The 16919-nt window shown below is 40.9% G+C and overlaps 1 protein-coding gene across 1 annotated transcript; it reads right to left on the bottom strand.

The window, feature by feature from the left end:
- Positions 1-8527: 8527 nt before the first annotated feature.
- Positions 8528-15306, bottom strand: nmur1a (neuromedin U receptor 1a). The gene is made up of 2 exons (XM_086223759.1): positions 14381-15306; positions 8528-11881 (listed from the first exon to the last, which is right to left on the bottom strand). Exons 1-2 carry the CDS (start codon positions 15282-15284, stop codon positions 11496-11498), a joined length of 1290 nt encoding a protein of 429 aa, XP_086079885.1. The 5' UTR covers positions 15285-15306; the 3' UTR covers positions 8528-11495.
- Between the last annotated feature and the right edge of the window lie 1613 nt (positions 15307-16919).

The raw sequence follows: 16919 nt of genomic DNA, 5'->3' as shown, positions 1-16919 counted from the left end.
AGTCAGCCCTTTGTCTCTTTAATCCCCATGTCCACTCATACACGGCCTCAGTAAAATAGCATTTAGCATCAATAGACGTAATAACTTGTCAGACCAGTAAACAAACGGGCATATTGCACAGTGGCATGGGCCAACTGATTCTGCTCTATTGTGCATGTGAAGTCTGTCTGCAACAGATACACAGGTCTGTCTAGAGCATGCATGGTGCAGTTACTGACCTGTGAGCTCCACAGAGGCATCAGAACGCAGCTGTTCTGCCTCATTTCAGCAAGGATGGACATTAAGAGGCAGCTTAGGAGCAGCGTGAACACAGTACAGACAGCTGGTGGATCACGGGGAGATATTTGCTGAATCTGAATTTGAAGTGCACCGTATAATAATCCAATAATCCTGCACATTACCAAAATTGCAGGTTTGTACTTCTAACTGTAAAACACAAGAAATATCTGCAACTGTTTCAACAAGCATTCAGCTAATCAACATCAAACTTGCCGTACATGTTGTACCTTAATTAGTGGAAAGGGTTTTAAATCAAACTACCCAATGCTCTCCCCCTATAATGGGCATTGTGCTAGATAAAGAGGCAGGCATAGAGGTTGTGATGGCATCACATTATAATTGCATGGTTCCGTTGTTTTGGTACATTACACAACCCGTGACCCCGTCCCTAAAACAACGGGGGAATATCCTGGTATTATTCTCCTATACTGAGATTAATATTGTTAAGATAACCTAAATGAACTCTGTTCTGACAACTGAGACCATTTAGTTGAAGAATGGTATTATGATTTTATTTACATGTCTCTGGTGATCACTAGAAAATCCCCTCTGGGCTTTTGGAATCGTAAGGTCGTTTTGACACACAGCTCCAGGTGCAACCTCCAAAAAGCATGAAAAATAAAAAACTAGAAATCCTTTCTCTACAGGCAGTTTGTTTCACATCAGGCTGTTCTGAGACCTGCTCATAATATTGCACACGTGATATGACTGCACATAGTTTAATTTAGCCGTATTTAGTGGGGCAATGGTAGATGCATTCACCATCCAGATTAGAGTGAAAGAAGAGGTACACATCATGGGGTTGTATTAAATGTAATGTAACCTGGATCACTGGTCTTTCCTTCATTCATGCTAACCATCATCCAACTCGTTAAACACAGCGGGCATCAAATAAAACACTTTTTTTTCTGATTTTCTACATCCGTGAGTTCTTACAAGTTTCATTGATGAAAAAAAAACCGTGTTCTGTTATAAAAGTAAAGAAACATAATAGGGTCTTCGCCAGGGACTGGCTCAGGCCCTAAAAAGGGCCAACGTGAGGGAAGTAAAAACACAGTCACAGAGGTGTGTTCACTGGTAGTTGGCATTTCTCAAAGCTTGTTCAGTATTACCTGTGCATTTCCTCTCTAATCCTTGTCAGCGGTCTTAACTCTTTAATCTGTTTGTTTCCTGACTGGTGCAATTTTTGTCACTCAGGGGGCAGCAACCACAGCAATCTCTCTCCTATTTATGGTCTTGTTTTTGAAGGATTAGCCTGGTGTGTGAGATCCAGAGGGATTGGCTTCTTCGTGCTGTTGTCGGTGAGCATGTTTTCTACCCCATGGAGCCAGATATCAGACCAGGGTGAGGTGTGACTCTCTAACTTTGCCACTCCAGCTGTAAAATATTTAAGGCACTTTTGAGTTTGCTTTCAATATGAATTTAAATGTGATTTAGGTCTACTTTTACGTGGATGTAGGATGAATATTGTTTGGACTAACCTATTTAATTTGGTAAACTGACCACGCATAAGGGTCCCTATCTGCAGCCCATGGGGGCAGACATTTTAACCTCTGCCTCTGCAAATGAAAGGAAGTCAGCAAGGGGTTAGGGGAAAACAGCTGTCTTGATGACGTCCGTGCCTCATCCCATGACTGGGCAGTTGCTGGGGCACCAAAGCCAATGCACTGATCAATGCACAATACCCCCAGTTCCACTGTCCCTTTCCCTGAAGAGGAAACAAAATTAAAACTGTCTTGAGCAAGCCCCACTAAGATGGGATTCAAACATGACCTGAGAGTGCTCTATGACCATGGAAAAAGCAAAAAACAATCAACCTGGTGTGGAAGCCCGCCATACGAAGAGCAGATGGCAAAAATAATAAAAATGAAAATGAAAAGGGAAAAAAAAACAACTTGGAAAAAATAAAAAAGCAAAAATTAAAGATTTAAAAAAGCCAAAAGGATCCACCACCTGAGTTACCTTGAATTCCCACCAACCGTGTCCAGTCAGGGCTCAGGGAACCAGCCTCGAGCTTAGCACGTATAAGGACCCCTGGGTAGCTGGTACAGGTTAGGACTCTGGGTCAGGATTTAGGAAACCAGCACACCATCTTCAGCGTTTCGGCACCCAACCTCCTGTGAGCCTAGGTTGATATCACATGACCTCCTGCCACCATGATTGGCAGCCTCCACCGTCAGTGTGTGTATGGAAAGGTGAACGAGGCAACATCATAAAGCACTTTGTTTCACACTAAGACGCAATGTTAAAAATGGGTCAATTTATCATTCAAAGATAATGAACGCGACTGGTACGATCCGTCTGCCCCGGAACATGAAAGTAATTCACTCGCCGTCACTCACACTGAAGGGAGTTTTCATCTCTTAAAACTGCATTCATTTAATGGCCACTTACAAGCGAGGGGAGGTACATTTGTAGTACTTTGTAAGAAATGCAGTATGTGACAGGGAGCCAGAGAGGTTGCTGAAGGGTAGGTGAGATGTGCTCCCGGGATGACTTAAGGCAGAGAATTCTGACAGCAGCTGAGCTCTGAAATGGTGGTGGGAAGTCAATGAGGGGAGCTTCAAATATGTCCTGGTTGGGTTTGAGGTATTTGCAGGTCATTCAGGCGCTGATGTCGACGCGATTGGTCTCACCCATGAACTCATTCCTCAGGGTTCTTGTGTGTCATTTTCTATTTACATTTCAAAGAGGTATTACGATTCGTGGGCAGGTGCTTTATAATTCATAAACATGGATTATGTTCACAGCTACACAGTTGTCATGGATTTGGGTTTTACAGTACAAAGGTCCGGTACGTCATCTAAGCAGACAGCACAAGAAAAGAAATGTCACCAGCTTTGTTACTTTCGATCATTGTCTTATTTATAGCATCACATAACCAGATGGAGCCTCTTGTATGTTGGTACATTATTTTTCCATGTGATTTTGTCCAGGATTTCATGATATTTTAAGAATTTATGCAGGTGTAGCTTTTGATTTACATAATAGCAGTGACAAAACTAAACAGTTCAAGGGGCCGTTGCTTTGATATTAACCGTCGAGATTATTGGTGTGATTAACTTTTTGATTCCAGAACCAGAATATCACGATTTGATTCTGGGAAAATGAACACACAGTGGATAGTTCAGCGTGGTTTGCCAAGGACAAACGTAGGGATAAAGAGAAATATTGTGCCACAGCGAGCAGCTTTAATATAAAAAAATAAAATAAACATCTTAAAAATGCACCGATGCCTCCCACTCAGTACCACAGCCAACAGCCAACAGCACATTTAGCACACTGGGTACCACAGTGGAGCATTTCACAGCTAAAGATACCATAAATTTTCCTTGATATACCACAAACAGAGTTAAAGTTGAGTAAATAATTCACCATGTGGACCATGACAAAACTCCAGAAGACTAGCAGTTTCTTTATCTGACAAATATGCATGTACGCAGTGCAAGCAGAGTGAGAGACATTGGGAACACGGCCTTTCATTCTAGTCCTGACTGATAGGAATTTGTGGCACTTGGAACCGTCCTCCATTATTTTGCTGCACCTGAGCCTGGTGTCATGCAGAACTCACATTAATAAAAAGATTAAAAAAAATTTGCTTCATGACTGCTGAAATAAGCAAGAGTCAAATAGAATTACAACAAAAACCTGTACTTGAAGTACTCTCTGGTGGCCATGAAACTTACTGCGCAATAATAGCTGAACACATGAATAGACTGCATCTTAAAAGCCTGTCGGTCCTTTCAGATGGAGAATAATGAGTGAAAGCTGAAAACCTTCAATTGAAAAGTTCTTATTTTATTCACTTCTTTTACAATGCTTTTTAGGTGGGAGCTGATTTAGCCACGCTTCGAATGTCATCCAATAACGGCAATACTGCAACACCTTTTGCTATGTGTGATTGTAGTTTGTGTTTTCTCGCTCGCAGTTTTGGTCTGTTGTCAGTTTCTGTTTTATTTTGAAGCGTATTTCCCTCCATTGTTACCGACCATCTTCTTCTTCTTTTGTTTTCCCACCTTTTTAGCTTTCCACCTGTGTCTCATCAGTTAATTAGTCCTCATTTCTCAGCTCCTCCCCCGCCCTCATATTCTCCTACCTGTTTCCTGCTCTGTAATTAGTCTGTGTTTAAGTTCAGTTCCCCACGTCAGTCTTCGCTAGATCCTAACGGTCTCCCTGCCTAGATTAAAGTTAGGCTTATGCAAAACCACACATGCAGAATAAGGTGCACTCTTTCACTTAAATTCCCACTCTCATGTTATGTTCTACAACTTTTTCACAGGTTTACAGCTAAATACTCACTTGGTGGGTAGTAGTGGTGTACAAATTCCTACAGCATTTTTTTTTTTTAATGTTGCTGTTTGTGAGAACAACTGTGTTTATGCATCTGGCCCCACTACACGTTACTGTCCTGCCAGATTCTGGATCCTTATTAAACTAAATATTCTGTTGGCAGTGAGTGAGAGTGTATGGACGATGCACAATGAGACATTTCTTACCTCTCTTTGGTTTTGGAATTTACACAAATTGAAGCACCTGGTTGTTTTGTGACTGGCCTCACCATCGCACCATCACAGCCACGTTTCATTTTACTTCAGTGTTAAGCTTCTGTTTACACTCTCCCAGATGGGTCCAAGTGTTGTCTTTGTTTGCATTCGCAACTGATGGAGAGTTGTGCGTGTGCATTTATCAGGCCTTATTTTCCAATCTTCACTTCCACCTCTTGGGAGAGCTGACGGTGAGGTGAACACAGGCTGTTATTTTCAGCAGAAGTGTGACTTTCAGATCTTTTGCAATCGCTAATCTTTTTTGCCAACTTGCCCAGCATCTGTCACTGTTTCAATCATTATACAGAGAAGCATTAGGGAGTGAAGGATGTTTAGAAAGGAGTTTCACACGGGCAATGATTGTAAGACTGTAGCCGTCACATTGTGAAATGTGGGGATGTCTTTGTGCATAAAGAGTAAGCCGGCAGCCTCTCATTCAGTTGGCGATTAAAATACTCCTATGACAAAGATTCAAACGGGTGGACATTTTGTTTTCCTGCGTCAGTGTTTACAGCGTGTGTTGAATATAAGAATGTAATTTGTCAATTAAAGCAAAATGTTACATTGTAGAATATCCAGTACAACACCCACATTTGAAGTTAAAACCAAGGTCAGAAAGTCCATCCTTGTAGTCCTCCTATAGGCAGCTTTTCTTTGAATAATAAATGATTTTAATAAAGAATTACACTGGTAAAACCTGACACATTGCAGGGTCAGGAGCGACAGTTGTGAGCCATTAATGCCGTGAAGGAAAACAACAAACTACAAAGTTAAAATCTTGTTTCCAAATTAAATAGTATAACCCCCCCCCCCCCCAAAAAAAACCCCCAAACCTGAGGTACTCAACATTTCTGATAAATAAAATCCAAAACTGAAACACAAGTAAATCTCAGACAGGAAGTAAACTTAACAAGGGCAGAAGTTAAAAAAAAACAAAAACAGAAATAACAAAACTCTGCTGACAGAAAGTTGGCGATTAAAACAAGATGAATGAAACCTACATCAGCCAAGAGTTGTTGTGTTGAACCCAGTTTGATGCTATTTCCAGAGCAATTTCACTGTCTTGCCCTTTCACTTGGTCATGGTTGGAGCTGCAGGTGCTTCACCACCTTCACTTCGGCACATGCGTCAGTAGCGCGTTATGAGACTAAAAGAACAGAGATGATTAAGTGTTTCCTGTAATACTGAAAATGTACCTTGGAGATTTTCTGAGTGCTTTTTTTCTCAACGTCATACTGCATCTGTGTGTGTGTGTGTGTGTGTGTGTGTGTGTGTGTGTGTGTGTGTGTGTGTTTTATTTATCCTGGTGCAAAATTCCGATTGAAAGGAAGCTGGGACTTTTTTCGCCAAAAGATATGATTTAAAGACTTGATGGGCTTTTAAAGTAATCACACTGAGCAACAGCCTCCACTGAGGCACTCTAAATATTAATCTGATCCCGGACAGGAAGATAATGCTCAGTGCCTTCAAGATGGACATGTGTGCTATGCAAATGTGCTAGATCTACTATCATTTATTCTGAGGGTTTAGCATGTGCCATAGTGGGCTGGATTAAAAATTTATGAGGAAGGGAGACACGTACACTACAGTAGCTTTAGGTGTTGTTTCAGGATACGATTTGTCTAATGTGAGGATAAATAAGCTGAATATAACGGGAAATGTTCAGATTGATCACATGAAACATGATTTTATCGTCTGGAAGACTGGAAAGCTTAAATGTACCATACTTGCAGTGGTACACAAGGGAATGGCATGGAAAAAAAAACACTTCTGCCTATTTAACGGAAAGGAAAACATTTCTCACATTAACTACGGGCCGCTAACCCAGTGCAAAAACATCTCTTGGTTTTTCAGCCCCCCCCCCCACACACACACACTTGTGTGACCTTAAAGAGAGACACTGTTATTCAGTTTAGATCTGGTTTAATGACACTATATTCAATATTCATATCACTTCTCAACGCATTTTACCGTCACCAAATCGCAGCCTCTTCCTTTTCATTGTGCGACATGCTTACTTTCTCAAGAGTCACTTGCCGTTAACTTTTTAGACTCTTCCCTTTAATTTCTCCCACGATTTCTTAGTAAACTTAGAATTATGGTGGGTTCAGTTCCATTAGAGGAGGCACAGTAATCTGCATGACAAAGATAGCCGCAAGATTGTCTGGAGCAATTGTGTCTTCGGTGAACCACCTCTGGGATTCTTTCGCTTTGTGATTGATGAACATGATTAGTGGAAATGGGTCATTCACAATCCTCTGGTGAAGCTGTGATGATGATGATAAGGTTTGTTCTGAGGCACTGATATGAACATGCTGCGAGGGTTGCTTTTATGCACTCGGCTGATACACTGAGAGATATCTTTCTGTTCTGAGGAGGTCTGCAGATCGACAATTGCAATTTAGCGCAAATAAATTACACAATTCTGCAGATTAAAAAAAAAAAACGTACAGAGTTTACAGAGCCCAACATTAACAACGGTGGGGACTGTGCCAAGGCTGCCATTTTTATTTTGCCATGCTTCCATCTGTTGTCACTTCCCGAGGCTGATGGCTCTAAATCGGACTGTGGCAACCTCCGCCATCATGCATGACCTTATCACTCGCTGGCTGTTTACCAAGAGATCAATAATCCAGCATTTGACCTTATTCTAAACAAGAAAATACTTTGATTAAGTTATTTACATGATTTACATTTAGAATACTCTTTTGCGCAGTCCCATAATGTCAGAGATGCGCAGCGACCATGTTTTCTTCTAGTCTTTGACTCAAAACTATAACTGTCACGTTATGGTATATTTTGAGAGTTTTCCTGCCAAAAATAAACTTCTTAAGAGTTGAGTTTATAACACTTTAGTAGCAGTTTCAATGGTGCATGTACCACAGAATGTTGCAAAAACTCCAGTAGGTCCTCGTAGAGTGACTTAAGTTTTACTTATGTCATTGCACTTGAAAAATGTAACTAAGGTTAGGATACTCTACTTCTTAATCTGCTTATTTCTAATTTATTAACTTGAGCTGTTCACATGGCAACACTGTATTCAGACTATTGTTTTTAATCTGCTTAATATCAGAATATTAATGTGTATCTGCCACACACCTTCCTTGCTTCGATTTCCCCATGACAGACAGAAATTTAAATAGCCTTTTTTATTTCAGTTGTGCCCTCGCAAACAAATGTTGACTACATGAATAAAACCTAAGGACCACATGTTTTGAGAATATATTCTTGATGTATCGCACATGATTGCAACACAAGATGACCTTGTGGTGCATTTTACAAGAAAAACTGGTCGCCCACGATCAAAGAACAAAGGTTGTGAATGAATGTCACGCCTTTTCAATGTAATCTCAAGGACAAAACTACACGTCTTCTAGCTTATAATAAAACCATTATTTGGTAAGAAATGTTTTTTTCTCATCAGAATCAGAATACTTTATTCATCCCCGAATGAAATTCTGAACCTTTATGAATACCTTTTGTATTACGGGTTCAATTTCTTTCCTACAACTCCGGTCTAAGCCCACATCTTCTGCCGTACATTTGACAAGAAAAAAAGGCTTTTAGCAGGAAGTGAAGATAAAGCGATTCCACACAGTCCATAGGAGTTGTTGGACCTATCCTTGAAGTGGCTCACTGAGAGAATTTGCCCAAAGATCAAATTATATCAAGCTTAACCTTTGTTGACACCATGCAGCTGTGTGTGACCAGCAATAGACACGGAAGAGAAAAAAAACTATTAGCTGTGTTTTACAGGTCTCTGAACTTGACACCAGCAAATTACAGTTATTCAGTCCCAGCAGCAAACGCAACGCTTGGCCAAATACCAGCAGTCAAATGGACTTCAGCCATCATCTCATGTGTAGTAGACAGCGAGACTTGAGATGAACCAAAATAGATTTCAATCCTATTTGTGAGAGATACAACACAATAGTGTCTCCAACTCAAATAAAAAAAAAAACCCATAAATGTACATTTTAATTTCCTTTTCTCATTTTATGAGTCAAAGAAAACAACATGCATATTTATAACATCTGGGCACAAGTACACTTCAGTAGAGATGAACCTTAATAAGAGTTTACATACACAACTGATCATGTTTTGATGTGAACATAAGTATATTATTTAAGCATGTCTGTCATTTAGTGTCGACACAACATAAAAGTGGGACTCACGATAAAAGACTTTACCCATGACAACAATAGATAGCCCACGGTACTTTGATAACCAATATACTGCAAGACAACTACGATATAACGGTGAGAGTCAAGGAGACGAAAAAATACGCCCAAAATTCACAGCTGTATCTATTCATCACATGGTAGCATTAGCGTCACACATGTTAATGTAACAGATACAACAAGGTACATAAAAGTGCATCATCCAGGCTCAGGGCCTTTGAAACGTATGCATGCACAATCTCATAATGGAGAGTAAAATGCCATACTTTTTAAAATAAATGATCAACTTTTGGTGCCAGTGTATCAATCCTCACTTGAAAGATGTATTGCACTACACATATACAAAGCATCTTATATAAATAGAATCTGTACATACAGATAGGATGTGGTTCCTGATGTGTTTTCCAATTCTAACTGTGAATGATCAATTTAGACTTTTTACAGCTTTTAAAGACTGTAATTACTTTTGTGTAAATGTGTTACTAGGGTTTACTTCTTTTAAAAAGACTAGGAGATTCATAAACAATTCAACGTATTTGAAAACTGACATATATGATATATTTCCATGTAAATATGAGTTGAACATTACACACTACACGACAACCATATTTGGGACCAAAACTCGGTTCAAAATTTGAACAGATTTTGAAAAACCCAAGGTACAAGATGCCTGCAGTTTAAACACTGATTTCGAATTCCGCCCATCAGTTCCTGGACACAATTACTGTCATTAATTGCAAAGGGAGTCTCCATATTTCCCTGGAGCTTTCTATGTGGGTGCACATTGACACAATGTGCCCCTTTGTTTCAATAAGGTCTAGCATGGATGACTAATGCCTCAGCGTGGTCAAGGACCGCCCGCCCTACGTGGCCAACAGTGTGGCTCGACTCTACAAGAGAAAGAAAACAAAGCAAAGTGCGATGCATGTGAAGCTGATTAGCTTCAAGTCAAGTTGTCCAACATTAAGGCAGCATGGCGTCAACCTGACAACCTGCACAGTATTTGTTATTTTCCGACCTCCGGCTGCTGCACTCAGACAACATAAAGCACAGCTACTGTGCAGCGGTCCGGGCTGAACTCGCTTTTGGTTCTAGCAACGCACTTTGATGTCCACTCTGATGGTTGTCATGCTGGATTGGAATTACTTCTGATCACACCTTAATGTCTGTCCAAGCCAGCTCCTGCTGCCCTTTTATGTTTTTGATCACTGTGTAATCAACAGTATAATCGCTTTAATGTTTTCTCATTCTGAAGGTAATATTGCCTCTGGATGGAATGGTCTACTTTTTGATATGGAGTGATGTGTTTTGAATCGTTAAAAGATGTATGTTTGTCACCTGAAAACTAAAATTGTCTCTGTAAAGCAAACAGTACTTACAAGAACTATTTTATATCTATATCATATTAGATATGATTTTTAATGCATGTTTCTGGTTCCTGGGAAATACTCTTTTTTTTTTTTTGCTGAGAAAGAGTTTTTTTTTTTAACCATAAACCAAAAGTTGAATCAATCAGCAGAATCAATCAGATTCAAATGATAGCCACTACAAGATGCATTAGGTACAGTATTAAAGCAATATTTTACCTAAAAAATGTACATTTCAAATACTAAGAAAAAGGTGTCTTGAGCTCAGAATTTTTTTTTTTCACTGCTGCGTCACTTTTTTGTAACGCCGGTTTCCAGAGCGAGTCAGCCATGTGCTTCAAGCAAATGGTGACTTCCAGCCAACAACAGCTACAGAACCAATACCAATAATGAGTTTGTTTTTATCTCATATCAAATTGTTTGTGGATCACTGAGAATATGGCTGGATAATGAAGATGTGGATTATACTGGCAGATGCGCTCGATACGTTGTAAGTGGACGTTTATTTGCTGTTATTTGTACTTATTTGAAAGGGTCTCTATTAGTTTCAAGCTAAATATATATGGTTGGGCTCTTTTAGCATTCTAGAGTCACAAAGTAGTGATGCAGGAGGGGAAAAAACATCCCTGTGAGGTCCATCCATTTTCTACTGCTTATCCTGTTAAGGGTCACAGGGGGGTGGAGCCTATCCCAGCAGCCTTTGGGCATTAGGTGGGGTTCACCCTGGACGGGTCACCAGTCCATCGCAGGGCCAACACATAGAGACAGACAACCATTCACACTCACAGTCACACCTACGGTCAATTTAGAGTATCAATCAGCCTCGTCCCGTCTTGATGTCTTTGGACTGTGGGAGGAAGCTGGAGTACCAGAGAGAACCCACACAGGAACAGGGAGAACATGCAGACTCCACACAGAAAGATTACAGGCTTGAGCTGGGGCTCAAACCCAGAACCTTCTTATTGCACCACTGCACCGCTGTGCTGCCCCCATGAGCTCAAGACACCTATTTCTGAGTACTTGAAAAGCAAAGAACACTTTGGGTAAAGTATCACCTGAAGCGCTCCACTATTAACTTATGACAGGGTGCACTGGCTCATTATTTCACCCAAATTGTTTCTTTTTTAACAAGAGAAACTGGTCTCCTCTTTCACCTTCGCTTCTCCATCATCTGCCTGTGCTTCAGCAACCGGGGGTCCATAGCTGAGCGGAGCATCACTTAGAGTGCTGCGAAGCGTCACCCTGGTAACACTGAGAGAGTGTTTTCTGGGAGTAATATGGAGCGGCCGAGGACACATGACCTCCTTGAACATTTCTCTAAAACGTGTAGACATGAGGTTGTAGAGGATGGGGTTGACTGCCGAGCTGAGGTAGAAAAACACTCCGGAGATGATATGAACGTACTGGAAGATTTCCAGATGATTGACAGTCCAGTTGTTGATAAAACTCCACATGAGGCGGTCCGTGTGAAAGGGGGCCCAGCAGATCCCGAAAACCACCACCAAAACAACTGTAAAAGACGACAATAAGAAAGCCATGGTTGAGGGGATCTTGATAGCAGTACGCTGATGGATGTTACCAACATGCTCTCTCTGCCCTCAATTAAATGGTAGCTCATGGGGCTTGTGGCACTGCTGCAGAGAATATTTGTCCCGGGGCTCACCACTTTTGATTTATTGTACATTATACTTCATATTAATGATGAGCATCTTTTGCATTTGTAAGATTTAAGGTATATTTTCACATCCTAGAAGATTGCAATTGATCATCTCCTATGAGCAGACTCACCTCACCACTCATCTCTCAGTGCCTGGAGTTGTTGACAGCGCCAGCTACAAAGGGTGCTAATAACTGTTCTTGTCTGTATTTGAACTGCCTGCTTTCTCTGACCTTTAGCTGTGTTGGTGGAAATCTCTCAAGAATTCCTATTGTAAAAGGAAAAAAAAAAAAAATCCAAAGCTTGCCTGAAATCAGGTTATTTTTATCCCCAGAAGTTGTGAGACAATTATGAATAGACCCCTGACATACGACTTACACATTCTTCCAAATAAATTTTCAATATTCAGAATGCAGTGAGAGGACAGATGAGTCTCATTTAGGTATTTTCATTTATCTAATGTCATCAAAGTGGTTGTTCCCTTCATTATATACTCATCTGCCTGCCGGTGGAAGGTCAGGCGCTGTTTCTATTTTAGTCTTTTAAAAACTGTTGGAGTTTCACCGGGAAAGGTATTGCAGTAATCTCCCAACGATTGAAGTGAATGGTGGCCAATTTTCAAAAATAAAAGCAAGAGAAAAAAACAATGTAGTATAACAATACACTGCCTTCATACAGCTTGTCCAAAGTAACTTGAGTGCCCTGAAGCTTTGGTATGTGATGTTTCAATAAACATTACTAACTTGACATTATTAGCTTCACTGAAAACATAGAGTTAGCGAGGCTCCAAGATTACTTCACAACTTCTTCTTACTTATTTTATTATGTATTTTCCACAGTTGTTTGGGAAGTTACTCCATCCATCCATTGTCTTCCACTTATTCCCACATTAAGGGTCACGGGGGGGCTGGAGACCATCCCAGCGTCAACGGCCGAGAGGCGGGGTTCACCCTGGACAGGTCGCAAGTCCATCACAGGGCCAACACATAGAGACAAACAACCATTCACACTCACATTCATACCTACAGTCAATTTAGAGTCTTCAATTAGCCTAGTTTGGGAAGTTACTGCAACACCTTTTTCCGCGAAATTCCAGCAGTGTTTTTGAGCTGTAAAACATCAACAGACTTTCCATCAGCATGAAGTAGAGGCACATTTACATTTTTTGTTGAACTAGCCCTTTAAATTTTCCGTTGTTTTTTTAAACAGTAGCTCATCAGTGCATACACACAGCTGTAGGCATTAAAACTGAGACTATTTCAATATCACAACCTTATAAAAGATCAAGTTCTATACCTTAATGCCATGAATAGCGTTTCCCCTCCGCATTTAGTTGACATCAGAGATGCAAATGCGTACTGGCTCCCACATTAAGGGTGTTTAACAGTGTGATTAAAAACTCAATTAGATCCAAAGGGAACGTTATCTGCACGGCTTTCTAAGTTATCATGTCATCAGTATTAATTTATGTAATATAGAAATTATTAAGCAAGATACGTTTTAGGGAATTATTGCTTTCAAAACGTGTTTTTTTTTTTCTTAACAGGGCAGAATAATGAGGTCACAGAGAGTTTTATTCTCAGTGATGCAGCTTGGTGCCACTAAATGTGATTGTAGTCATATATCAAGAGAAAAGTAAGGAGGGTGGAGGGTCACAGGCTCAGTCCTCAAATCAGACTGTGGTTGTGAGCAGCTTCCAGTGAATGCAATCAGTGTGTTCTTGTAAAATGGACGTAAAATACAGTGGAGCAGCAAACTCCATTCACGCTACATTTTCCTTTTTTGATAGGACTTGAAACTGTAATGATAATGATCATTAAAAAATGCCACTGATTTTCTTTAGAAAAAAACAGATGAATCATAATTGCCAATCATAATTATCTGTATTTTAGTTTTTCTTGCTGCTCTTCATATGAGAGACTGGACAGCTGAGATATCGCCAGAGGGGACTCAGTGCTCTTAGGAGTAGTAAGTTGGGGCTGCTGCATCCTTTTATTTCATATATTTGGATCTGTTAGTCTATTGGGATTCTTTTGTAGCGGAGATAAGAGTTCAAGACGATTCACTGTTAGGTCAGGTTTGGTTTCTGCTGGCAAAAGATTGTTGGAAGGCTGTGTTATAAGAGGATCGGCAAAGTCAGGTGTTGACTGGTACAGACCAACACTCTGCCCCCTGATATGGACGTTCTTTGTGAGGCTAAGTGCCCACCACTATAAAGGACTGCATCAGGTTATGGTCACGTCATGAATTATCAGTGGGATCATCCCGTGATCTTAACTGGTAAACCAGGAACGCAGCTTTGCGTAGTCATGTGAGGGAGGTAATCGCTATGAAACATCATTTCATACTTACACAACATTTTAGTGACCTGTCGTCTGCGGGCCTTTTGCTGCTGTGTTCGGATGTTACAGAAGCTGTCCTGACCGGAGCCAGACTTCGATTCTAACACTTGATGCATCTTCTCTCGTTTCAGCTGCAGCCCAATGAGCATGTAGAGAATGCTTATGGTGAGCATGGGCAAAATGAAAAATAGCAGGGTTGTCACTTGGGTGGTCAGGTTGTATATCCAGCGGGGTTTCACCAATGTACAGATGGCAGAGTCAGGAATCTCCATGTTTAGGTCTTCAGTGGATTGACTGGAAAGGACAGCAATCCCGTGCAGGCTTGTGTTGGGAAGGGCACACAAAACCGACACACCCCACACGGTAAGGATGACCCTCTTGGCATGGGTGCGGGTCACAACATACTTTGCGCGCAACGGATGCACAACAGCAATGTAGCGCTCAATGCTCAGTGCTGTCACGTTGAGAATGGATGCCATGCAGACCATCTCAAATAGAAAGGTTTTGAAGTAGCAGCCGCCCTTCCCGAGAAGAAAGGGGTAGTTTTGCCACAGTTCGTAGAGCTCCAAGGGCATTCCGAGCAGCAGCACGAGCAGGTCTGACACTGCCAGGCTGAACAGGTAGTAGTTGGTTGGCGTCCACATCACTTTGTTACGTGCAATGACGGAGCAAGTGAGCACATTGCCCACCACGCCTACCAGAAAGATGATCAAGTAGATGAGGCAGATGGGGAGGAACACAGATGAACGTCGAGGCCCTAAGTATTTCTCCATGTACTCTTCTAGAGTCAAACATGCATCCTCCAGGTTGACTTGGCTGGCATTCACACCAGAGGTCAGATTGAGACACTTTTCTCCAGGAAGGCACCAGCCTCTTTCACTCATCAGGCCTATCGAGCAGTTGTAGGCTGCCATCTTGCAGAAGGAATCTAACTTGCTATCTGGAGGAAAAGAGATGAAACCGCAATGAGGACAAATTCATATTTATTCAAAACAGATACAAAAGTTGAACAGGTAAGATCATTTTGTTGCTTAGTCCAATGTACAGTAGCAGTAATAAAGAGAGAGAGAGCTAAGTCTCATCTTGACATTCATCTCTCCTCATCAATTCTCCAAAATTGTTAATTAGATAAACAGCTACGACTGTTTATGCCAACTAACCTCTACACTTCTGACAGCAAACAGTAGACTGAGTGATTGAATGAGATTGAAAATGCCATCTGCTACCTGCTGTTGTAGATAACAAACTAATTTGCAAAGTAATCATTTAAGAAAGATTTCTTGATGCCACCTGCTATTCTGCAAACAGCCAAAAGGAAGCTAAGTTTACACCATGAGCCCAACACAGGTGTTATTCAAAAAGCTGTTTTTGTCAACAAAAAGGAAATGGACTTGGGCAATTTGTTCCAACTGAAAATTTAAAGTCATTTGCTTGGTTTGTACAAACTATGGATGAAATAAGCATATCCTTTGATAGGGGGCCCTCACAGACGATTCTGAAGTGTGTTTGTGTGAAGTGTGTCTGAATTTACTCAAACCTTTAGAGCACTTTAAGCTTCCTCTATTGATTGTTTTAACTAAACAGACTGAGCTTGTTTCTGGCAGGATTTGTGAACTTACATGACTCACTTCCGAGTTGGCCTGAGCTTTGATTTAATCTGATGTTGTTTGTTATGCGCTGTGGGGGTTGTGGGGAAAGGCAGGGCATGAAAACAGATCATAGCCCCATCAGCAGCTTTCAGATACAAAAGAAATTTTAGCAGGCTGTCATCATGCTCAGTAGAACCACAAGCTGTCTCTATGCGAAGGAGCAGCCAACGTTAGAGAAGTGGTCACAGGTCTCACCGTAGCAGGCGGGGTGGTCAAGCTGTGGCTGTGACATGCACGCCTGCTTGAGTCGTCGTCCTCCACTGATCACAACAGACATGAACGAGAGAGGAGCTGCCTTCAACGACCTCCTCATAACAACTCTCCTTTAACATTTAAATGTCAACAAACTCCCATCGACTGTTTCCTGCTACATCAAGCAAATAAAGTTGGTGACTATTTGGTTTACATGGTGGCGCATGTATATAGTTACAGAAAGAATTCCCTCAGTTAGATCAAAACAGAAAGCATTCCATTCACTTTCATTTGGGAAAAAAAATATAACTTTAAATGAACGCTTTAAATGAACGCTAATGTTTCCCTGTGTCGACTGCATTGATTTTCAGCTACTTGCCAGAGGAACTGGGGACTGCTACAAAGGACGATATAATACAATGATATTTAAAAAGTTACAATTTCCTTGAATATCTGTGTAAAAGTATATTTCGACCGATGTCGCACAAACAGGAGACTACAGCAAGTATAGATGGGCTTTTTTTCTTTAGATGAATTGTGGTTGCATATCAACTACCAGTTAGTTTTACTTGCAGTTAAATAGTGTATCACTAACAGCCCTTGAATTCATATTTTCAGTTGTTTTCAGTTTCCATCCCAGTTTTAAGACAACAATGGAGGTTAACAGCAAATTTGTAGTTTTGATCTATTTTTGGAACTTGTTAAAGA

The sequence above is a fragment of the Aulostomus chinensis genome, chromosome 14 (genome assembly GCF_037954235.1).
Source record: "Aulostomus chinensis isolate RoL2024-O1b breed Wild chromosome 14, RoL_Achi_v1.0, whole genome shotgun sequence".
NCBI classification, from domain to species: Eukaryota; Metazoa; Chordata; class Actinopteri; order Syngnathiformes; family Aulostomidae; genus Aulostomus; species Aulostomus chinensis.
The sequence above is the reverse complement of the archived record's forward strand: the minus strand, read 5'-3'. Positions and strand labels throughout refer to the sequence as shown.